The following is a 25,968-nucleotide window of genomic DNA, read 5'->3' as shown; positions in this document are numbered from 1 at the left end:
TAAGATAGTCCTTTCTGTTCATTATGAAGCAAATCCAGAAGTATGGTCATAAACTTCAGAATTAGATGTCCAGTCTTTCTTCTGTATCTTCATTGTACATCCCAGTCATATCAGGGAACTCTTCATGCCAGTTGCTGTTCATGAATGAATTGCAATCTGTAGATTATGACTTGCATTGTGTACACCAGCATGTAAAAAAGGAACTTTGGGCTTTTTTCCCAAGCAAAGTCAAATCCTATGATGAATTTGCTGAGATTTTCATGGAAGGAAAACATACGTGTGATTTTCTGGAAACTGAGATGACAAACTCATAATTTGAACATTCTGGATCTGATCAACACATTTATTAAAGATCAGTTAATTCTTTGTTTAGAATCTCTGATTAATGTCACTTGACTAAAGACTTTAAAGAAAATGAGCCAACTTTCCAATCAATTTTTGTTCGTACCGATGTTATGAAAAATATAAATAAAGCTATTTTTTCTCAAAGCTACTGAGGATCTGCCTGAATTTTATGGTATTGAAAATGTTGACGTGTAAAGCAGATGATGTTATGCTTTATGGCGAAACAGGGACTGTGTTGAGTAAATGAAATGATTTCTTTTTGGAAACTAATTTTTTTCCGTCTTTTAAAGAGGGCTCTCCTGAATTATGTGACAGTTCCATCACTAACTTGCACTACTTGAGGAATATTAGCACCCCAGGGAAGTGAAAGTATCGGTGAAGAGCAAAATTAATGATCATTATCTTTCAAATTTGTGTTTATTAAGTGCTCACAGAGAGGGAATAAAAAGAGTCTAACTTGGAAGACATAATTATAGATAAGTTTCCTAAAAACAAATGTAATCCTCAGCCAACATTTGTAAAAAGTAATAACTTAGATATCTTAATGTAATTATTGTTCTCCATCACATTATTCCCAAAACCTAGATTGCACCTTTAATTTTGTAGATCATTTGCACCTTCCGTATCACCAAAGAAAATCGGCACAAAATTTTGATTCAAATTGTAGCTTACCATTTAACATTTAATTATAATGAGATTTTTTATTTTTGGCTAAAGCACTTGTTTTTTTCTGATTTTATTGGAATAAGTGTGACAAATATAATAGAAATGTTAGTTTTGATGTAACTTACACATTACAAAATATGATAGTCATTATTTAATTATTAATTATCAAGAAGTCTCAATTTTTTAAACAAATTTTAGCTTTTTGTACATTTGCTCTGACAGCCCTTCCCCTCCTTCCACCCCCACCCCTCCTTACAAAAGTACTAATATAAACTCTTTTGGTTATGGACACCATTGTTTTTGCTGTCTGATTTTTATTATTTTTACATTTTAGGAACTCACATTTTTCATCATGTTTGAGATTGGTTTTATCATCATAGATCTGTCCATTTCTTTAGTATAATCCATGTACCAAATTTGGTATTATCACATTACTGTGAGATTGAGCTTGTACACAGTCATTCCTAAATAATTAGTTTTGTTTCATGACTAGCACAGTCAGCCGAAACTACTAGCAGATTATTCACACAGCTTGCAGAAATAATTTCAGACGACTGCTTTTCTCGGTTAATATGAACATTTCCTCTTTTTGTATTTCTCAAGATGCTCTTTAATAATGGAATTTGTAAAACAGTGGGCAGATGGATGATAAATGTAAGAGAGAATGAAACAAAGTCTTCTGCCAAATATTTTCAGTTATTTTAACTTCTAAAATATTCTGAGTGTACTTGCACTCATTGTAAGGAAAATGGGAGGTGTGCCAAATATTTGTCCAAAATGAAAATTCAGTAAGTTGCAATTACCAAGGAAAGTATCATTTACCTTATTAACAACACTATGCAGAATTGCTTTCACATGTCCTAATGAAAAACAGATCTCTGATTGCAAGCTCAGCAATGCACAGAATTTCCTGTTTTGTGCCAACATTCTTATTTGGTACTGTAACCCTCAGGGGCCAAGCATTTGTTTGCTGGGTACGGGCCTGGTGACCCTTGAGTTCCTGAGTTGGGGACTGGTAATCACCACCAGTCCCGTGTCACTATAAGCTCAGGGCATGCTTCAGTGACTACTGTATGGTGCAGCGTGGAACATTATGTTTCGTAGGGAACGGGGATCTTGGCTTGATTGCTTGGATTGTGAGGATGGTAAAAACTTCTATAAAAAACCCTCAATCTCAAGGTGTGCTGCACGCTGATGAGATACGTAGCTGTTGAGGTGGAACACTTATGAGTGAACAGCCTCTGGGGAACCTGTCACACCTCAATTCTATAAGGCTTATCTAGCCATGCAGGGCTCTGTCTGTATGGACTTCTTTATTTCTGTAGCTGCTCATGGTACCAAGATGGACCTCTTGAAATCTTCTTCTCCTCCCTCTCATTGGGTGGACCACTGGTGGCTACAAATTCCCAATCGCTCAAGAGTCCTCATGTGATGTGCCCTCCAGATTCTGGAGTTAACATTTAGTAATGGAATGGATGCTGAAGAACAGAATTTATATTTGATAATTAAAAGAAGAGAGGGAATGTTTGAGAAAATCTCTCCTTTTTACGTCTGAAAGGGTTTAGAGGGAATCACAGGGACATTAAAATCAATCAGTTAAGCAGTGGGACATTATTGGTCAAAACCCCTTAATTCCCAGCAGACAACAAACCTGCAGGAAGTGTAATGCCCTGTGGAATACGCCATTGAAACTGAACTCCACACCACATTGGATTGCAGCAAAGACATTGTGACATGCATGGATCTGTTGGACATTCCAAAGAAGAACTGAAAGTTGAGTGGCCCCAAGAAGTAGTAGTTGACATGCAGAATATCATGAAAAGGGTGGATGATGTTCTTATCCAGTCTGACTCATTTATACTGACTTTCAGCAGCATTAAACTTCCAGAGCACATTAAGGCAGGTTTCCTTCACCTCAGCATGTGGCTTTGTGTCTCCATACACACTCTTTACATGCCAGTGCTTTGGGCGCACCAGCTGATGATGTAAGGGAGAAGCCATTTATGAAAAATGTTGCAAGACCGCCCATGATGGAGTTGGTTGTTCATCTCCTTCCTCTGAGAAGTGTAAACTGTTCTGGGGATCACCCTGTCTGGAGTGGGGACTGCAGTGTCTACCTCAAACAAAGGAAGATACAAGAGATCAAAACAATCAAGTATATCTCTTATGGTCAGGCCAAAAATATCAATAAGGCCATGCAGCTCCCAATGTTCACCACCACCTGTGCGTCTGTCGTTAAACAGCAAGTTGAGAAGACCGATGCTGCTACACAAATGGAGGTTGCTAGTGTTAGCACAAGCACCTGTGTTTGTCAGTGCACTTGTGCTACTGCAATCACTTCCAAGCACATATCTCCTCGCAAAACATGAGACAAGGCTGTGTTGCCAATGTTGCGGAGCTACTCCTACAAAGCTTCAGACAGGTCCACCATCCAGCACTGCTGCTACCAACTCCAAGGCTGTGGCCCCAAAACCTCCCCAGGCAAAGAAACTGAAGTCTAAGACAAAGAATCAGCTGCTAATGGAGACACAAACCATGCAGTATGATGATGTTAACATTTCTCCCTATAACATCTCTCATGACTCATCTACAGAGCCGATGGACCTTGATGTTGGCCTGGGGCACACATCTTGCTCCAACACTGAACATCTCCACCCACTATGGGCTCACCTTCATGGCAGAAAGATAGGGTAAAGTGCGTCCTCCATGATAGATGACTCCCATATTACAGTGGAACATAATGGGTTCAGGATAAATGTGGAGGAACTGTGAAACTGTTGGCACAGAATGCCGTTTGTGCTTGTGCTTGTGCTTACAGGAGATGCATTTTAAAGCATATGATGCCCCTGTACTACGGGGCATTATTGCAAGAATGACCTGACTAGGGAGAGGTCCAAGGGAGGGGTCACCTTGTTTGTCAATAACATGCTCCACTACTCTTCTCTCCCTTTAGCTATTGACCTGCAAGCGATTTCAGTTGAAGTGTGTCAGAGGATCACTGTTTGCTTGCTGTATTTACCTATACGTGATGTGATTGACTCTGAGAATTTAACAGATCTTATAGAACGATTCCCCCAACCATTTCTGCTACTGGGAGACCTCAATGCCTGTAATGTATTTAGGGGCTCGACCTCTACTTGCCCTCAGGTTCAGGTTTTGGAGAGACTTACGATGTCTCACAAGCTGTGCATCCTCAACACAGGCACTCCCACTAATTTATGTGCTGCTACTAGGTCATTCTAAACTGTAGATCTCTTTTTTTGCTCTCCAGCTCTTGCAGACACTGTTCAGTGGGAAGTCATTGAAGACCTTCATTCCAGTGACCACTTCCCACTAGCTGGCCGGAGTGGCCGAGCACTTCTAGGCACTTCAGTCTGGAACTGCGCGACCGCTATGGTGGCAGGTTCGAATCCTGCCTCGGGCATGGATGTGTGTGATGTCCTTAGGTTAGTTAGGTTTAAGTAGTTTTAAGTTCTAGCGAACTGATGATCTCAGATGTTAAATCCCATGGTGCTCAGAGCCATTTGAACCATTTTGAACCACTTCCCACTCTGCATTCATTTACTGGATGGAGCTTTCCCTGAAAGGATGCAACCATGATGGAGAATTCGCAGAACCAACTGGATGCTGCTCAGCCAGCTAGCGTGTTTGAATGCTGTGACAGCATCCAGGAGTGGATGGACCACGTCACACGAGTAATCCACCATGCCGCTGACTTTTCCATCCCAATATTCCTCCATCATCCTAGTAGGCCACCTGTCTCTTATTGGGCTGATGAATGCCATTCAGTTATCTGGATATGGTGTGCTGCTCTGTGACGGTTTAAGGTGCTGCACAATGGTGGAACACCTCACAACCTTTTGATTAGCCAGGGCAAAGACTTGATGCATCATCAAGGAGAGCAAGAAAAGGTCATGCCAAGTGTTCCTGGACTCCATCAACCGTTCCACTTTTTGTACTGCTGTATGGGAAGCTATCAGGAGGGTTTCCATCAAAGGCAGTTGGTTACTGCTGAATCAGAGCTGTCTCCAAACAACACCTGGAGATATCACACCCACAGTGGCAGAACATTTTGTGCTGACTGCTGCCATGGCCAGCTAGGATCCAGTGTTTTGTCATTACCGTGCCACCATGGAAAGGGGTGAGTTGGCTTTCAGATCTAACAGCAACCCAGTTTCCATGTGAGAGCTGGATTTGGCACTGTCTGCAGCTCGTGATACTGCACCTGGTCATGAGCAAATCCAATACAGCATGCTGTGGAACTTGCAACTAGGGTCAAAGGAAGTCCTCTTACAATGTTTTAATTCAATGACAGACAGGCAACTTTCCTGATTGGTGGAAAGAGGCAATTTTAGTACCTGTTCTCAAACTGGGAAAGGACCGAATGTGTCCCAGAGTAGCAACCAGAGTATTGCCTTAACAAACTGTGTATGAAAGACGTTGGAGCATATGGTTATCCTTCATGTAGTCTGGATGTTAGAGACCAGGAGGCTCCTAAGTCACTTGAAATGTGGACTCAGGAGATTTCAATTCTCTGTCGACAACCGGCCCCCGCTAGAGGAGGCTGTTCAGCAGGCCTTCCTATGTAAATGGCATTTTATGGATATATTTTTTTTATATCAGTAAGGCATATGACTGTACTTAGAGACACAGTATTCTGTGGCAGCTCCACCAATGGGGCTTCTGTGGTGATCTCCCATCTTTATTCGATCCTTCTTATCAAAGTGCTTTTTGCGGTACCAAGTAGATGGCGTGCTGTCAGATAGTTTCGAGCAGGAAAATGGTGTTCCTCAGGGCAGTGTTTTAAGTGATACCCTCTTTGCCATAGCCGTATACAATATCACGTCTACAGTGAGCAGTCCCCTACAGTGCTCCTTATTTGTGACAGTTTGCCGTTTTCTGTTCCTCCTAAGTGTTGCAACAACAATTCGTCAGTTGCAACTTACAGTAGAACACCATTCTCCCTTTTAAAGACTGAGTGCAGTTTATGAGCTTCATTTTTTTATTCCAAGCTGTCTTGGTTACCATGCCTAAAGGACATGATGGCAAGGTCCCAGAAGGCACTGAACATTTTGAAGTGTCTTAGCCACAGGTCTTGGGGAGTGGACAGGGTGGTTTTGCTCCAGTTTTATGGGGCTTCCGTGTGATTGTGGCTGGATGATGGGTGCATAATGTATGGATCAGCAAGACCTTGGTACTTGAAAGTCATTAACATTGTACACCATGAAGGGATCAGGCTGGCCACTGACACTTACAGGTGAAGCTCCATACCCAGTCTTTGTGCTGGCGGTGGGGAACCGCTACTTACCATTTGGTGGCAGCTTCTCACAGTGTGTCAGTTGCTTGCTACTCCCACTTCCCCAGCGTACTATACCAGTGCTCATTCAGCTATCGATTGCTTCGTAACCAATTGTCCATGGGCAACGAGTCCATTTGGGATCCTTGTGAAGTGTGTGTTGGAGTCCATTGGTGTGGGGCAAGTACAGCCTTAAATCTGGGGTTTCAACTGACTGACACACTGGTTGCTGCAGAGGCTCAGAGCAATTTTAGATTTAGTACAGTAGAGGAGAGATTGCACTCCACCTTCTGTTTTTAATACACTATTGTCTGAAATTTTAAATGAGCACCCTGACTGTGTAGCTGTATTCCTGGATGGATCTAAGCAGCGGGACTTCGATGGTTGCTCTATCATTTTCCCATGTCTTGTTCTCAAGAATTAGTTGCCTCTGAAGTTCAGTATATTTGATGTGGAACTACTTGCAATCTTGAGGATGCTGGAGTAGATGAGATATGCCTTACCTGCCAAATTTCTTGTTTGTTCCAGCTCCCTGAGTATCCTTCAGTCTCTGCTGATAAAGTAGTCCAAGATATGCGGGACACCCTCGTCCAGCTGTAACGATTAGGGAAGTAGATGTCTTCCTGCTGGGTGCCAGCGCACATGGGTATTGTGGGGAACGAAAGGGCAGATGCAGCAGCCAAGATGTGTCATGTTCCTCAGTTAGTTCAGTGTACCATCTCCCTGCAAGCCATTGTCTCACTGTTTAGGTACAGAGTCATGTGTCAATGGGAACATGAGTGGCTGGAAGTGACAGAAAACAGGCTCTGTTTTATTTTTCAATCAGAGGGCAGCAGCAGATTTGCCAGCAGATTTGCCAGCAGATCTGCCCTCTATTTGAAGTAATGCTCAAACAAATTTCATGAGAGTTATAAGGTTTTGCAATGTGTCCCACTTGTTTCCTCAAATTTTAGGGAGGTTTTCTTAATGTGTTTACAGGGTGACTGGCCCATCCATATTTTTTGTAAGTGGTTAGCCAGTCACATTTCCCTGTGTCTCTATTTTAGCTCCTCTTTTGTTTTGCTTCTGTTTTAATCCCAGGTATAGCACCTTTCTCCGTTTTCTCAAGGTGTGTGAGATAGAGTGATTGTGTGGGTCAGCATGAGTGAGATGGGATGAATGTATGAGTGTAATTTTCTACATTCTCTCCTCACTTTGATAAAATTTTAAGTAATTTTAACCACATTCATTTCTTTTAATGTGTGTAAGGGCACTGATTACCTCACCGTTGAGCAACTGTAAGTATCTCTACTCTCACACACACACACAGACACACACACACACACACACACACACACACACACACACACACACACACTTGATATTATGTGAAAGTATCTATCATATACTAACTAATATTATCTTTTTACTATAACCTTCTGTACATCCATTGTTCTGACTAATGTTATTCATTATGTATTTGTTGTACTGCAGAAGTCCAAGCAGTTCACTCCCCCCCCCCCCCCCCCTCCACCTCCCCCCACCCCATGTTTCCCCTTTTTTCTGATTGTGCTTAACATTTTACTTTTCTCATAGTTTATTTTAAAAATTCCAAAAAGATGAATGGTTGTTTAGCACTAACCTGTAGAAGAAAAAATGTCTAGTACTGCCAGTACATACATATAAATGTAGAAAAATTATCTTTGTTCTCAGAATTGTTAGCTCATTCTAAGAGGAATAAATTGGGGAAGATTGGAAAGGGGGGCAGGGGGTTGAACATCAGGTTACACAAATCCTATTTTGAGATGGACCCATCTGTCAGGAGGACAAAGGGAGGCAAAGATGAGTGGACAATCATCAGGAGGTGAAGGTGATAGTTTCATAAACACTAGACAATAGGACCGGAAAAGTAAAGAAGTGTTAGGAGGAAGAGAACTGTGAAGTGAAATTAGTAGTGCAGTTAAGAACTAATAAATAAGAGGAAAAGGAGAAAAACTAAAAAGAGAGAGAGAAGGAAAAAATAAAATAAAAAAGTAATTGGAAAAGAGCAGATAAAGAATTACTCTATTATCTCAAAGTTTTTCTTATTAGTCTCTGGTTCTCTCTCTCTCTCTCTCTCTCTTTCTCTTTCTCTGTCTCTTTTTTTACTGTCTCCTTTTCCATTTCCTCCTAGTTCTTAATTGCAGTATTTAGTTTACCTCTCATTTCTTCCTCTCATCGTGGGGTCACTGTGACCTGCCCCTCCTCCCAGTCAGCCCCAACGTATCTGTCTTTTCTCGTGGAGAAAGCAACCAATAGTGCTGAAAGCTAGAACAGTTTGTTTTCTACTTTTACATGCGTCTATTGGCAGAACTTTAAATTTCACCACCTGAAAGTAAGTAATGGTCAGTCATTATGCCTGCCTGTAATTTTACAGTTTTCTTAAGCGAACTGTGGTTTTAATATCAATATTATTTTTCTGAGCAGTTCACAGGTACCATATTCTTCCAGAGCAACAGTAAAAAATTTTAAATTTTGTTCTGTGCTTGCTTTGTGTGTGTGTGTGTGTGTGTGTGTGTGTGTGTGTGTGTGTGCGTGCGTGCGTGCGTGGGTGTGTGTCAGCATCAGCATCATATATTAGGGTTGGAACATAAATAGTGGCAACTATTTATTCACAACTGATAAAAAAGAGTTACATGTTTGCACATGTTACTGTCCTTCAAAGTAGTCACCAATGTTGCGTAGAACCCGTTGACAGTGATACGGAAGGCATAGTATACCATTAGCAGAGTGTGTTCTGTTGATGGTGCGAATGACTGTCGAATCTCGGGAACAGTTCTGAAGCGAATGCCACGAAGTGATTCCTTCATCTTCGGTATCAAATCAAAGTCACAAGGACTTAAGTCTGGGGAGTATGGTGGATGGTAAAGTACTTCCCAGTCTCATCGACCGAACAAAGCAGCCACAGCTTGCTTTATATGTGGCCACGCATTGTCATGCAAAGTGATGGGTGGGTTGCAACCAGCTTTACGAAAAAAGTGGCGTCACTTTCTGCGCAAACCATCCATCATTTTGCACAAAAGTGTGCGGGCGCATGCAGAGCAAGCTGTGGCTGCTCTGTTCGGTCAATGGGACTAGGAAGTACTCTACCATCCACCATACTCCCTGGGCGTAAGTCCTTGTGACTTTGATTTGATTCTGAAGATGAAGGAAGCATTCGCTTCAGAACTGTTCCAGAGATTCGACAGGCAGTAGACCGCTCCATTCGCACCGTCAACAGAACAGGCTCAGTTAATGGTATACTACGCCTTCCACATCGCTGGCAACGGGTTCTACACAACACTGGTGACTACTTTGAAGGACAGTAACAGGTGCAAACATGTACCTCTTTTGTATCAGTTGTGAATAAATAGTTGCCACTATTTAAGTTCCAACCCTTGTAAAACAGTGCTTCGTATGAAACGCTTCACCAATCATCTCCTGAACTGCTCACCCACATGGCCAAAGAAAGTTTTCCTTTTTCTGAAGTTTGTTTTGCAATTGCTGCTGTTGTTTTTGCCTCTTTGTTAACTGTCTTCTACTTTAAATGCTAAAAACTATTATTTTTTACCACTCCCCTTTCCATTACTCCCATTTGCCTTTTTCTTTTCTCCTCTGATAAAATTTATACCATTATCTTTTTAACATGCTTTTTCATACCTCATTGTTGATTGCTATTATCAAACCCCAAGACAGTGTTTATTGTTTCTCATCTATGGTTAATAATGCCATGCCACACAGAAAATTGTTTACATTTGCTAACAGCTTAGTGTTACAATTAATTTTTCCTGAGGACGGTTCTGTGCTTCTAAATAAATATTGAACTAGATCAGTGATATTTCTGATGTAGTTAAAGCATTTGTGTCATCTTGGAGTTTTATTTAGTCAGTCTGCATCCACAAGATGTCCGATTTTTGGCATTTTTTTAAACACATTTTTTGAAAACATTTTTTCAGAAATATTTTTTTGAACACATTTATTTGAACACTCCACTTCCACTTTCCCAAATTTGTTGATTGTAAATGTTTACAATGTGTAGTGTTGACAGCTGCCACTGTGTGTTTATCATTAATCTTTTTGTTTGTGTTGTGTTTTTGTGTAGTTTGATATTTTGTGTGTGTGTGTGTGTGTGTGTGTGTGTGTGTGTGTGTGTGTGTGTGTGTGTGTGTGTAAGGGGGGGGGGGGAGGGGGGGGCGAGCGACAGGGAGATTAATTTATTATTTAGTCTGGTTATGTTTTACATCTCTGTTTGTTATTGTTGTAATGGCTAGCGTTATCAGTGAGTTGTTGTTTATATTGATTTGACCATATGTTATTTTCTTATTCATTGCAAGATATATACCATCACTCTGGCATTTGTCTGGTTTGTCTGTTGGTGTTTGTAAATGTGAATGGAGTGTGTTTCTTGTTCTGTAAGCAATGTGTAATCCTTTTTTCTTCAGTATATTTGCTACTGTGTGTGTTGATTTGCGTTTATATAGTAAAGTGTATCATTTCTTTTTGTTAGTCATGTCATGAGTGTTACTATTCTGTATGTTTGTGCATACTGCTGATATATACCTGTCAGGACATCAAGAATACAAATCAGTGTGTCTGGGAATGACAGGCAGAAACTTAAAAATTAGATTTAAAAAACACATAAGAATAGCTGTTATCCATTTGCTGAACATCTGACATGGACATGAACCATCTAATATGGAACAGGATATGAAAATTATGAGAGTGAACAATTACAGCAGAAAACGCCTAACATTACAGGAAAACTTTCACATAAAATGAGCCCTTGGAATGACCAAGAAAGTAATAAATGACCACCAAATCAATATAATCAACAATCCACTGATAAAACACACACACACACACACACACACACACACACACACACACTCATGCACGCACACGCATTGAGAAGTGGAAGCGGCATGTTCAAATAAATGTGTTTGAAAATATGCTGAAAACCAGCCATCAGCCATCTGGAGTATGCAGACCAACTGAATACAACTGTGATTTATAACATCAGAAATTGAAGTAACACTAAATGGTAATTTAACATGATGAAACTTGTGCTTAAAAAGTTTTTCTGTCCTAAAAAAGCCAAAGAATAACAAGAAAAAAGTATTGTATTAAAGTATTTGTAATTACTATACAATGCAATTATTAGATACATAAAACAGATGTATATTACAGACCACTGAAGATGCTTAACAAATAAAAGAAGCGAAACACACATGGCACAAACAACCTACCTTTCATTTAGCTGCAAGCACAGGATACATCTTTCTGAATATAAAAGCAACTAAGGAACAATGGAAAACATACAAAATGACAAAAATTAATTAATTGCTATGCACTCATGCATCAGTCCTTTCCTCTCTTTCAGTTAGGTCTGGAATGGAGGGAATGTCTGACATATATCTTCTGCCATACTTTTTATAGTATCTTGCAGAGTTTATCTTTAACTACCAATATTTTTACCAAACAAACATGTTTTGTTGTATTATCTAGTTCATTTTTGCTTTTTTATGTGAAAATTTATGAATGAATGGAAACATTGTGTTTTATCTCAATAGGTAGCTCTTGAAGCATGGTGGAAACTGTTGGTTCTGTTGTTGGGTGACAGCTCAGTGCCTGATAACATGGCAGTTCCAAAGTCTCTGGCAGAACTTGTCCACAGTGCCACAGTGAGATACAAACAATCTCGAACAGAGAGTGCTACGCAGGATACAGAGGCAGTCCTGAAGAATGCTCATGGCAGGACAGTGGAGTGGCAGAGAGCAGCAGCCAGCAAAGTTGAACGGCCCATTATTTTGGTGGCTGAAAGTCTGCGGAAACATGGACACCCGTCAGTCCGGAAAAGCCTAGCTGTAGCCTGTCAGCATTTATTGGAGAACAGTGCAAGGTACAGGTGGATACAAAGATAAAGTTAAGCCCAAATTTAATAAAACAGTAGTTTAAAAGCTTCCTAATATAACAATCTCTCTGTAGATAGATGGAGTGATTGTTTGTTTCAAAAATGAATCTTTCACCCTGAAGAAGCAAAGTTTGTGCTGTTTTGAAACTTCTTGATGGATTAAGAATGTGTGCAACCCATGTTTGAGTCTCGCTCCCTTACATACGTTCAGTTGACTACATGATGGGAGGGAGGACATAACTCTATTTACACCATTATTCGGTAAACTGGAGCAGTACGTACTCTGGCACCCACTTTATATAGTGTTGCCATAGCTCTGACAGATGTTCTAAGTTCTGCCATTCTTAAGAATACTGCTTTTGTTTACTCTTATGGCAGTTCTTGGTTGTTAATGCCGAGTGCAGTAAGTATTCCAGAGTCCTAAGCATCAGATATTTCTGATGTGCTGGGTGTTTCAAAATTAATATTAGGGTGTTAAGGATTTGTAGTATTTATTACATTCACTTTGTTCTTTCATTTAATGTATTATTTATAATTGTGAGTAGAACGTAATAATCACTACAAATCATTAAAACCCTGATATTAATTTTGAAACACCCAGTATATCAGCAGAAGAAAGTGACTGCACATAAGGCAAAGTCTCTTATGATCACCATTAAGAATTACAGTTTTCATTGTCTTCATTTCTCCTTTACCCAGTATCAGGCCTGGTTGGAACGTTTATGGTACTTTTCCACTTTTTGATGTCTTTCCATTATTATTCTATTGTAGCTGTTCGTCTAAAACTCGTCTTTATTGAGTCAATCCATCTAGGTCTCATTCTTGCCCTTTTGCCCTCAAACTTCGCCTCCATCATCCATTTTGGTATTCTTCCATCTCCGTTCTCTTTAAGTGTCCAAACCATTCTAACCTGTTATTCTCAATTCTCTCATTCAACTTTTCTTATCTAATTTTGTTCCTAACATCTTCATTTCTCACTTTGCCTCTCCTCATTTTCCCTATTGCACTTCGTAGGAATTTCATATCACTGACATGGATTCTACTCTTCTCTATTCTTGGCATTGTCCAAGTCTCTGATGCATATGTCAGTATGGGTGTAAAGTATGTATTCACATCACTTCCTTACACTTCATTGGCACCCTCTTCCCCAAACTAAGTCCCTCACACAATGGTAAAATGCTTTGCTCTGTTGTACCCTTCTGACAATTTCTGCCTCTGTTCTAGCATTTTCCATTAACACACTTACTAGAAATTTACAGTTATCTGCAGTCTCAATACCCTGAACTATAATGTTAATTTGTCCCTTTCTATCTCTGTCTTCTCTGGTTATCACAATTGTTTTGCTTTTCTCCACACTGAACTTCATTCCATATCTCTCGATTTTTTAATTTATATCTATGAGCGAGGTTTCTACGGCTGCAGCCGCCTGTCACATCCCAATCTCCGTTGTTCACGGTCATTCCAGTCTCCTTCATTAAGACCTCTCACCGCCATTGCTTTGTTGATGTCGTCTTTCCAGCATCTCGCAGGTCTACCGCGCTTTTTTCTTTGATGTGAAGTCCATTGCCATACATGTATTGGCCATCTTGTGTCTGGCATACGCTGTAAGTGACCATACCAGAGTAGGTGCTTCCTTTCTATGTAGTCTAGGATTGTGCTTTCGACATTCATAACCTCTCTGATCCTATCATGTCTAATATGATCAAGCCTGGAATATCCACAACTCCCTCTCCAGAAATCCATCTCAACAGCCAGCAGGCGATTTTTTTGCTTCTGAGTTAGTTCCCACAACTCTGCACCATATGTTGTGATACTTTCAATAATTGTGTGGTAGATGGTATGTTTTGTTCTGCGCATTATGTTTTTGTTCCAGAGAATACCATTTAGTTGTTTTATGGCTCACTTGCCCTGGCCAATTTTATTGTTTATATCATCCATACTTCTACCATTGTACCACAGTGTCACTCCCAGGTACCTAAAATTATGACATCCTTTAACAGTATCAGCACCAAGTTGTAAGTCATTAACAGCATTTTCTCCCACTTTCAGATATTCTGTTTTAGATATGTTTATGACAAGACCCCATTTTTCATATTCTTCCTGTAATTTGTGGAGCATATAATTTGTACCTTTGTCATCTCCAACTACTGACACTTGGTCGTCAGCAAAAAATTAAGTGAACAAGATCGCATCATCTATGGGAATACCCATTCCTCTGCATTTCCTTTTCCAGGATTTTAGTGTCTCCTCTAGGTAGATATTACAGAGTGTAGGGGCGAGTGTGCCTCCCTGGCGTAATCCCTTTGTCACCTCAAACTCTTGAGATAGTTGATTTCTCACTTTTACCATTGCTGTACAACCTTGGTAGAGGTGTCTGACAGCTTTCACATAGCTCGGTGACACGCCATTATCAATTAGACTTGTCCATAGCTTGTACTGTGGAACTGTGCCATAAGCTTTCTGGTGGTCTACAAAGACAAGGTGGGTCGTAATGCCCTTTGGCTGTCCTTTTCTCCACTAGGTTTTTGAGGGTAAATACTCCATTAGTACAGGAGCAACCAGACCTGAATCCAATTTGTTCTTCAGATTCAGTTATTTCTTCTTCTAGCCTCTTTTTTAGGATAAGGCCATAGACTCTCGCCATGGATGGCATCACACTAATACCACGATAGTTAGCACAATTTCTCCTGTTGCCTTTCTTAAATATTGATGTAATTGTTGCCTTTTTCTTCTCTTTTTGAGCATCGTCACCTCTAAGGCATTTGTCAAAAATCACTGCCAATATCTCAGTGAGTTTTAATGGTGCTGCTTTAACCAGTTCAACATAAATTAATTTTAATTTAAGATGTCTTTTGTTCCTGTGCCAGCTTACTGTTGGTTCCTCACACCACAATGCCATTTGCAAGTAGCATTAATTTCATCTCTCTTCCTCTGTGAGCTTCGTTCGTCTCTTTTCACAGTTTCAATCATCACCATTATAAATAATAATGATGACGCTACACTTCCTTGTCTCAACATTGTAACATTTGTAAACCAATCAGTTCTTCAAACTTGGATCTGGGCACAGCTGAAGTTTCTGTCATACATTGCTTGAAGAATTTCAGTTGTTTGTTTTCTAACTCTCGTTCTCTCCAAGGCTTTCTACACCTTTTCTGTGGGGATGCTATTGTAAGCCTTCAGTAACTCAAGAAACGTCATCACAAGGTTTTTTCCATATTCCCAATTCTTTTCCATCAACTGTCTTATACTAAAAATTGGGTCCACTGTTGACCTGTTGTGCTGAAAGCCATACTGTTCGTCTTCTTCCCGTTATCTTCTTTCCAGTATCCTTTCCATTATTTTTGTTATTTCTGATATCAATGTAATCACATGATATTTGTCAGATATTTTTCTGTCTCCCTTCTTGAATGCTGGAATTATTATTCCCTTTCCCCATTCTTTTGACACACATTTCTCAGTCCATATGCATCTTCTCAATCTATATAAACCAATGCAACCCAGTAGTTCCAGCTGCCTTTATCATCTCCACACATACTTCATCTAACCCTGATGCCTTCCCTCTAGCATTTTGTCGAAGTACTCTTTCCACCCATTCCGTATTTCTGCTGGTTGTATTATTAGCTCTCCATTTTCAACTTTCACCAGTTTTCTGTAAGTGCATTGTTCTAAAGCTGTGTGACAGTTACTGATGTCAGATTTATTGTACATTATGAAACATCATGCAGCTTTATAACAAACACTGCTACTTGCCATATATTTAGCATAACTTTTCAATCCCTGAATCTCGGTATTCACATAATTAATTGATAGAATGGCTAGTACTGTGTGTTTTTGATTTTCTTTTGGATTGGTAGTGACTCTCAGTTTCTTGATTTATGTTAGACAGGAGTTTGGTGTATGTCTTACCACCAAGGAAAACTACTTTATTTTGAACCTTAGACAAAGAGGCAAAGTTTGCGTGAAAATATATGTTGTGTCTTGTATTATGACTGTTTACATCACAGGTCAGCTGAAACTGATTTTTATCGTCATTGACAAAACTCACTAAGAAACAAATGTGTTAGAAGTGAGTGTGAGAACTCAAAGATTCTTATAAAGGCTTGTACAAGATGTACAGTTGTCTACTTTTGGACACCATTCAGAGTACTAATTTCTGGTGAATAAAAGTTTTTTTTTCTTTGGGTGCACTGCCCTAGAATATAATTCCACAATACAACAGGGAGTGAAAATATGAAAAATAAGACAACAGACTTGTCTTTAGGTCAATGCAATGAGACGTGGTTCTAAGGGCTTAACACACTGAAGTGAACTTCGTGATTGGTTTATCGAGGTGTTGACTTCATTGTAACTTGTTATCCAGCTGGATCCCTAGGAATTTTACACAGCATGTTCATATAGTATAAGGCCATTGATGTCTACATGTGGTCCTAACATGTAATTGTAGCTGGTCTGAAACTTTACAGTATGCATCTTTGTGAGATTAAAACTTAACCTATTACCTGTGGGTCGCTTCAGCTGGCATACGAGTTGTGTCTGTTGATGAGTTGGAACCCTTGATTAGTATGCATGTGTCATCAGCAAACATTATAGTTTTTGACTGCGGTTTAAAGTCATCAGAAGATTATTTTTGCATGTTAGAAACTAGAGTGAGTCTAGTACTGATCCTAGTGGCATTCCACATGTTGTTGAAGTTAGTTTCAACCCTGAGGTAGATAAAATTCCATCCATGCATGAGAGACATGATTAATGCCACAACACTTTAGTTTGCTAAGTAGACTCTTGTGATCCACATAAAGGCTTTGGCAAGGTCACAGGTTATAGCAAGAGGGTAATTTTTCTTGTTAATGCTCTGTCAACCTCCTTTATGGAAGCCGAACTGAGAGGGAGTTACCAAGTTCTGCTCTGTTAAATGAGTCAGTATTCTTTCAACTGCCACTTTCTCCAACAACTTTGAAAATTTAGGTCTGTAATTAAAGTTGGTTTGTTCATCTCCAGTTTTGTAGAAGCATGGTATTACAGCAAATGCAAGTGTGTGTCAGTGCATCTGCTCCAAGTCAAGGATTGATATGAAGATAGCTTAAGAGCAGTCCTATCAACATTAGCACCCGAGGTAAATATTCTGCTATAAACACCATTATTTCTAGCACAATTACTACTTTTTAGTGACCTGATGAATTTTATAATCTCCTTTGAGATTGTATTTTTGAAACCCTCATTAATTGGCAGTGCATGTGGTGTCTATATAAATAATTAGATTAATTCTGATGCATATGTACGTGGTTATTCATTACTGGGTGCAGTGCTTGCCATCACTGTGCCTCTGAATTGTATTGAACACACTGTTTCTAGCATAAGATACATTCATCCCAGGAGTTATCCATCTTTCGTCTTTGCAGCAGTTCAATTCTTTCCTTCCTTGTTTCTGGAGAAATAAGGCTCAAAGTTCTGTAGGAATGTGATCAAGAAAAGAAATAAATTTTCCATCAACACTGTTTAACATTGCTAACCCCTTCTATAAGAAACTATTGTCCGAATGGATAATGGATTGGAATCATAAGATTTTATCTTTGATAAAAGAATGGAAAATAAAACATTACACTTACTGGAATGAAAGTTTGCTAGTAATTAATATGTTTTCTTAGAAAGAGGTAGCATATTACAGTGAGTGTCTTTCATTGTACATCTGCCCTGCTTCTTCAGTGAAAGCAATAAAAAATACTGAATTGTAACATAAATATTGTTTAGTAATAATTTAAGGATAGTAGAATACTGATATCAGAGCTTCTTTTGTAATGCTGACCACAGTACAAGCTCTTTCTTCGTTTTGTACACAAAATGGTGACTTAATTGTGCATAACAAATATTTGTGTCTTGTCAGTATAATGATTCAAATTCAGTGGTATTATCTGTTGTCTTCATCTTTGAAATAGAAATTAGTGAGCAAAGGTAAATGCAATGGCAGGGATTAAAATTACCTGTGCTGTGTTTCTGATGCAGCAAGCTTACACAGTTAGGCTAAATGTGATATTTTAACAGTTGTTTGATTTAAATGCTGCAAAACCCCCACTGGGGAAAGACAGCACTATGAAGGATAGATTTTTACTCACCACATAGAGGAGGCTTTGAGTTGCAGGCAAGCATAACGGAAAAGACTGTGAACATATAAGCTTTGGACAAAACAAGTCCTTCTTATGAATTAGAACACACACACACACACACACACACAGAGCCACTGTCTCCGGGTGCTGGGATCCTGGGGTGTACAGTGACAGTGGCCATGTGTGTGTGAGTTGTGCTTGTGTTTGTGAATCTCTCTCTCTCTCTCTCTGTCTCTCTCTCTCTCTCTCTCTCTGTGTGTGTGTGTGTGTGTGTGTGTGTGTGTGTGTGTTTGTTTGTGTGTGTGTGTTTTTCCATTTCAGAAGGAAGATTTTTTGTGCCTCTCTCTGCCTCATTGCATAAATAGCAGTGTATCCTTTTCATATTATTGTTGTTCTAATGTGGACTTTCAAATGGGGAAAGTCATTTCTGCTGGTATACTGGGCTGACACCATTCTGGTTTTACTTGCTTCTCATCATTATTAGTTTTAAAATTATTTACTTTTAAAGCATGTCTGTGGCTGAAGGCCCCAGTCACATTTTAATTTCAGGTTTTTTTATTTATAATATATTTTTATTTTTTTGAGACATGGTATTATGCTTCTTTGGTATCAGTATTTGACTGCATCTCTGGATCTACACAGAAAAATGTCTGCCATAACTGATTTATGTATCACAAGTTAAGCTGGTTCAGCAAAGAACTGTTCCATATGTGCAGTTAAACTGAATAAAGCTATGTCAATAAAAGGGAGTGATTTTTTTCAAGTGAAACTTTAGGTACGAGTATTATCATAAAGAATACAATTAAATGTACAGAAAGAAGTGACTGAATACAATTTACCCAACTATAAGATGACTATGAAATAAGATGACCTCTTTTTTTGAAGAGGCACCTTAAGAAATTTTTATTTTTAACATATTCTGGCTAATTAGAATTACAAACTGTTTTATTGATATAAAGTATGCATTTTATCCATTTTAAACTTATGTCATTTATTGGTAGTCTACAGTTTGGTAACACAAAGAGAAATAAAGTAAACAAAAATGTACATTGATTTTTATCTTCACTTCCTTTTTTGCTAGTAGTCCATGTTAATGCTATTTTTAATTGTCTTCAACACCACCAACATTAACACACCTGTATCATCCTCATTTGTAAGCCTGCTGCCATTTCTTCCTTCCTGGCACTATTTCCATATTATGTCATCTGAGCCATTCATAGCATTGGATATGTAACAATTACTGAATCCTTTTCTTATAGCTTTTTTTAGATTCTACCCCAGGCAGTAAGTTCCCAGTAGACCAGAACAAATATTGGAAGTTTCTTCAACTTCTCCCTGGAGTGATGGCATAGTCTCCTTGAAGAAAGCACTCACTGTAAGGCTGCTGTAGGCCAACCCACAAAAAAGGTTTATTCAAGCAACATCCATTACTTGAATTGTGAGTTCAAGTGACCAAGAATTATCGTCAGGTCTGTGTTATTCTTTGATAACAGATCCTTAATTTCATGGATGAGGTGTCCGCTGAAAGAATTCAGTACCAAAATTTTCTGCATGTTAAGCAAAGAGAGTGGTATTCTGTTCCAAACAACCTCCAACCAATCTAGTTTAAGGCCATTTGGTTAAAACAACAGTTGAGATTGCAATAACATTTGCTTATTATGACCAGTTTCGTCTTCTGTTAAGGGGCGGTAGGACGTCAAACAGCCTGACTTGGAGCAAGAGAGGCATCACAGGACATTTTAATTTCCAGTGTCTATACTTTTAAAAATAAATTCATAAAACTTTCAGCATCACCAGGAAGGATTCAGGATTCACACTCATTGCAGTGGAAGTTCTAAAACATAACAAAATAAATATTTTTTATGTGTGAAATTTCATCATTTTTTCACTTACTAATGACTGCATTTTCTTCGCTTTTCTTCATAAGTTACAGAGATTCTTCGATGAATTTTGCACATCATGCACACCATACTCACAGGTGTATGAAACTCTAGAATTTATTTGAATATAATAGAGGGAAACATTCCACGTGGGAAAAATATATCTAAAAAGAAAGATGATGAGACTTACCAAACAAAAGCGCTGGCAGGTCGATAGACACACAAACAAACACAAACATACACACAAAATTCTAGCTTTCGCAACCAACGGTTGCCTCGTCAGGAAAGAGGGAAGGAGAAGGAAAGACAAAAGGATATGGGTTTTAAGGGAGAGGGTAAGGAGTCATTCCAATCCCGGGAGCGGAAAGACTTACCTTAGGGGGAAAAAAGGACAGGTATACACTCGCGCACACACACACACATATCCATCCACACATACACAGACACAAGCAGACATTTGTAAGGGCCAAGAGTTTGGGCCAAACTCTTGGCCTTTACAAATGTCTGCTTGTGTCTGTGTATGTGTGGATGGATATGTGTGTGTGTGTGCGCGAGTGTATACCTGTCCTTTTTTCCCCCTAAGGTAAGTCTTTCCGCTCCCGGGATTGGAATGACTCCTTACCCTCTCCCTTAAAACCCATATCCTTTTGTCTTTCCTTCTCCTTCCCTCTTTCCTGACAAGGCAACCGTTGGTTGCGAAAGCTAGAATTTTGTGTGTATGTTTGTGTTTGTTTGTGTGTCTATCGACCTGCCAGCGCTTTTGTTTGGTAAGTCTCATCATCTTTCTTTTTAGATATATCTAGAATTTATTTAATTTATGAAAAAATGAATGAACTGTTATATTTTAAACTTCATGTTTAGGAAAAACACAAATTTTATAGTTAATTACCTCAATTTTTACCACAGTTTTTAATAGATTTCGAAAATTCTCGAGTTTCATACACCTTTAAGTATGGTTTGTATGCTGTGCACAATTCATCAAAGAATCTCTCTTACTTATGAAGAAAAGTGTACCTATAGCAACAAATACTGCCATTAGTAAGTGAAAAAAATGATGAAATTTCACTTGTAAAAAAAATTATTTCGTTGTGTTTTCGAACTTCCACTGCTATGAGTGTGAATTCTGAATCCTTCCTGGTCATGCTGACAAAGTTTTATGATTTTTTTTGTAAGAGTATAGACAGTGGAAATTAAAATGTCCTGTGGTGCCTCTCTGCTCCAAGTCGGTCTGTTTGACGTCCTACCCCTCTTAAAGCCATCCTCAGACTTTTTGGACCCCCTATGGCTGGTGCTGGCACCTCCTCAGTTTTTCACATGATTCCATGATCATATATTTTCATTGTGACAAACTGAGGAGCTGCCAGCATCAGCCATAGGGCCCGCAAAAAATCTGAGGATGACTTTAACATAAGCTGAAACCAGTCTTAATAAACTAATGTTATTGCTATCTCGACTGTTGTTTCAACCAAATTATAGCACCAGATCACTGTGCTTGACAGAAAATGTTGTCTAAATTTATGGAGCATAAGGTCATTCGCCATCCATCACATTTTGTAAGATAAGCCTTACATGCAGTTTTTCTTATTGTATGGTTTTCCTGTGAAGAATCTTATATGGCAGGAGCTTCCTTCCATCTATTAGCACCCACCAGCATTACTGTTATTCTGGTCTGTCACTGAATTGGTTTAAGAACATTTTCGACACCCTTCAAGTTGACAGTAATGTTTGATGGCATATCAAAATAAACAAGTGTCCACTAGGTGTTGCCCATACGGTCTAGCAAATAGTCACAACATTTTCTCAGATTGATTATATGATAATGATATGCAAATAGTTTTTCATCAAACATCGGAGGAAGTAGCATTGTTCTGCATCATAATAGAAGCCCAGCTCTCTTCATGATACTCATTCACATGTGAGTACTTGCTTTGAATTACATGATGTGTGCAGTTGGAAGATTGTTTTTTAACTCCAGCTTCTTCATACGGATAATTTTGTGACTAATTGGGAAGTCTTCAGTGTTTTTCTCACACATGCTGATCAACCTACTGCTCAAATTCATGAAACATTCCCTGGCTCAGTCCTCTGAAAGTTTGGTGTGTAGAACTGGCATGCTTTAATTTATTCTTCATCTGACACCACCTATTAACATTAGCTTGTTTGACACCAAATTTTCTTCCAGCTGTAAAGTTGTCTGTGGTCTCTACTTCATGAATTAACATTGTACAGTGCATGTGAACAAATTGTGGTCATGATCTCATGGAGACATGTTTCTCAACAGTCATGGCTGTGAGTTGAATCCATTATCCTTTGCTGTAATTTACAGTTCTTACAGAGCTGGCCTTATAAGCAAACTGAATGACAGCAGTACATTGTCCTCTCTGGCTCCTTACAGCTGAATTGGCAGAAATCATACCATTTTGGGATAACACTGTAGAGAACCATGAAAATCATCAGTGCTGCAGAGTAATAGCAACCTTAGAACCATTGTTGAAGCTCATGATTCAAGTATTCTGTGCAAACATATTTTCGTTCACATTAATTTGTCTTCTGCAGAAACATACTGTTGTTGAGTATTTGTCCAATTTTAATGTCCTTTCAATTCCAACTACAACTGGGTTCAAGTAAACTGTGATTTAACCAAGGTAGATCTCCATATAAAGCCAAGATATATGCTGTACATTCCCATGGTTGGTACCAGGACGAAATTTGCTTCCCACTTGCCATAAATTGACCTATTACACAATGTAAAAATGTTGACCTCAGGAATAATAATTTAATCTGTGAATGTCATTTTACATTTGCATTTTTAAACAAATTAGGGAAAAACCTTGTCAGATAAATACAGTATGTGTCATTGCAGATTGTTTTTAATTTGATGAGCACAAATAACTTTTTATTTTAATGTTTTATAATTCATTGAATGGCATGAGGCTGAGATTCCATGTGTTATCTCTTTGCTCCACCAATCGGCTGTGTCATATGGAAAACCTGGGAAAGCTGTAAACAGAGTCTTCAGTTTCATGTCATAAATGACTGATATTTAACGTTTGGAAAAAATTCTACATGGAATATGGATTTACAGATGAAATTATCATCTTACATAGTACAGTTGAGAGGATTAGACAAGTATGGTTTCATACATGATGTAGTGGATAGAATTTTTGCAGATATGCACATAATTATACAGGATTACATAGACTAGGCTATACATAGAGAAGCAACTTTAGGATGGATCAAGGCCAGGAAATTATGAAGCCTTACAGTGCAGAGGACTGAATTATCAAGGTAAATTTAAATATGTTCAGTTATTATTGATCTGGAGTCTCAAAGTATTATTTTATAAAATCTGGAATTTTACCTTGAGCCAAGTCACTCAAGGGGTAGTCTTGTTTGCTTCAGGACCTGGCATATGAAATGACCCTCAGTGGTGATGCCAGGTCCAATAAAAGCCATCCAGGACATCAGATTGCAGCAACATGTATAACAGTTGTATAACATATACCAGAAGACATTTAACGTAATTATCCTCCTGGATTTCAGATCATACACCAAAAAATTTAATTTTGCACTCGCAATTGAAGAAGACAGGGGTTCACAGGTTTCACAAGCATCATTATTGTGACCTTACAAATTGAAATCATGAGGATTCAGGAGGGAGCAGACTAATCATCGTGATTCTTGCCATCAGCTTGTATGTTTTTAAATTCTCACCCAAGTTCATCTGCTGCCATGACAGGGATGTCATCATTCTAACCACAGGCCATTAGCAGTTCCATACTCCATTCATAACACCCTACAAGTACATTCATAAAGTGTCTTTGCAGTTTGTCATGTACATTGCTGCATTCACACAGTGCATCATCTGTCCCACCCATTGGAACACCAATAATGCAGTTTATCAGTATCTGATTGTTGACCCTGCAGCAGAGATATTTGTAGTTTCATTATACTTTTCCAAGTGCTAGTATGAAATGTTCATACCAGTTCTACTTGATGCCGCCAAAATTTGTGTTCATGAGGACAACAGCCGTCTCACTCATTCTGATCAGTCAATGACGCATTTGTGTGTATTTTCAGTCATTGAATACATCTTCAGAATACAATGTATTTGAGATCACAGCCTCCAAATCACACAAAAATCAGGCTGCATGTGCAACTATCCAACTGTAATACAAAGTATCATCATAATAACTTACAATCAAACTAAATTAGTAAACAGTACATCCAATTATTCAGAATTATATCTTTCTGACACTGTTGCTTGTCAGTTTCATGAAAGGATCATTGTACTTGCTGAGTTTAGGCATTCACAGCATGCATTTACATACCTGTAAGTACTTGTACCAAGTCTTATCATGTGAAAGACATGCACCAGGACTCAGCAATATTGACATCTTGTAACGAGTATTAAACTGATTAACCCATAATTACCACAGGCAAGAAATTTAATTAGATATACCTAAACACAAGCTAACGTGCAGGAGTTGCAGTGTTCAAAATTGAGCCAGTTGCTTTCTAATACATGCATTTCTGATGAGCTTATTTCTCTTGGCTTTTCCCTTTTCTGTGAACATGAACAACATTAAAAAAACCTAGATGCTAAAATGTTACCACTCGCTGAGTCAGAAACAGGATGTGATTTTTTTCCAGCAACTGAAAATCATTTACTATCATCAATGAAGTTCTTACTTCACAACACCCAGGAAACCACATATACATGTATAATTCCAGTAACTGCTTCCTCTTAATTGGAAAAATTCTTTCTGATTATTATAGATACATACCAGCCGTTACTCACACATGAGTGAGGTATCTCCTACAGAGAATTTATTTTCTCCAGAGATCTTACTGTCGGTCTGACTTTTTCTGTGTTCTATCTTATCTGTAAGGGTGACAATATCTTCTCCTCCCAAATGGTTTCATTCGTAGGCAATTTTGGTAGTGGATTCATCCATAAATCATCCTCAGATTTATTTTAGAGTAGCTCTCATGATATGGAAATACCTTGTGACTAGGGCGTACCGTCTGGTAGATCGTTCGCCTGGTGCTAGTCTTTCGAGTTGATGCCACTTCGTCGACTTGCATGTCGATGGGGATGAAATGATGATGATAAGGACAACACAACACCCAGTCCCTGAGTGGAGAAAATCTCCGACCCAGCCAGGAATTGAACCCGGGCCATTAAGTATGACATTCCATCGCACTGACCACTCAGCTACCAAGGATGGACAGCTCTCATGAGGAGCTGTTAGTAGAAATGTGTGGTAAACTGCTCACGATTTCTTCAAATGGTGCAAGATAGTTCAGCATTGCTAAAAAAGATCAAGTGCTTGAAAGCTAGTCTGAGTGCTGTTTTCTGTTATATGATATTGTGAGCCATGCATTGTCCACTATAGGTGAGTGGTTGCCTTTCCCAAATTTTACATATTGCCCTCCTTAATACCACTGGACCAGTACTTCACAAGAAAAGCATGTTCATAATATTCTTAACTATCACAATATTCTGCTGCCTTAGTTGCCCAAAGAACAGTATCACTTTGGACGTCCCACTAACAAATCTGATCCACTGTATGTCAGTCCATGAGTGTGGCATTCCATCTGAAAGGGTGTATAAATACAACTGGATGTATGCTATGCTTATTAGGTAACAATATCTGGAATTGCCTCTGTCGTATTAGTGTTGACATTAATTATTGGTGCAGCCACTACGCCATATATTTGTTTGATGGGAACTTGAACTGCTGGCTCCTATTGCAGCTGCTATGTTCTATT

General features: G+C 38.9%; 1 protein-coding gene across 2 annotated transcripts in view; it reads left to right on the top strand.

Moving 5' to 3' along the window:
• The window catches only part of LOC126162706 (TELO2-interacting protein 1 homolog), a 151,801-nt gene that overhangs the window by 48,475 nt on the left and 77,358 nt on the right, over nt 1–25,968 (top strand). For both annotated transcript variants that reach the window (XM_049919363.1, XM_049919364.1), the window contains exon 6: nt 11,875–12,203. In XM_049919363.1, the coding sequence (XP_049775320.1) occupies nt 11,875–12,203 (329 nt within the window). The remainder of the gene's footprint in view (nt 1–11,874; nt 12,204–25,968) is intronic.

The sequence above is a fragment of the Schistocerca cancellata genome, chromosome 2, assembly GCF_023864275.1.
Source record: "Schistocerca cancellata isolate TAMUIC-IGC-003103 chromosome 2, iqSchCanc2.1, whole genome shotgun sequence".
NCBI classification, from domain to species: Eukaryota; Metazoa; Arthropoda; class Insecta; order Orthoptera; family Acrididae; genus Schistocerca; species Schistocerca cancellata.
The sequence above is the reverse complement of the archived record's forward strand: the minus strand, read 5'-3'. Positions and strand labels throughout refer to the sequence as shown.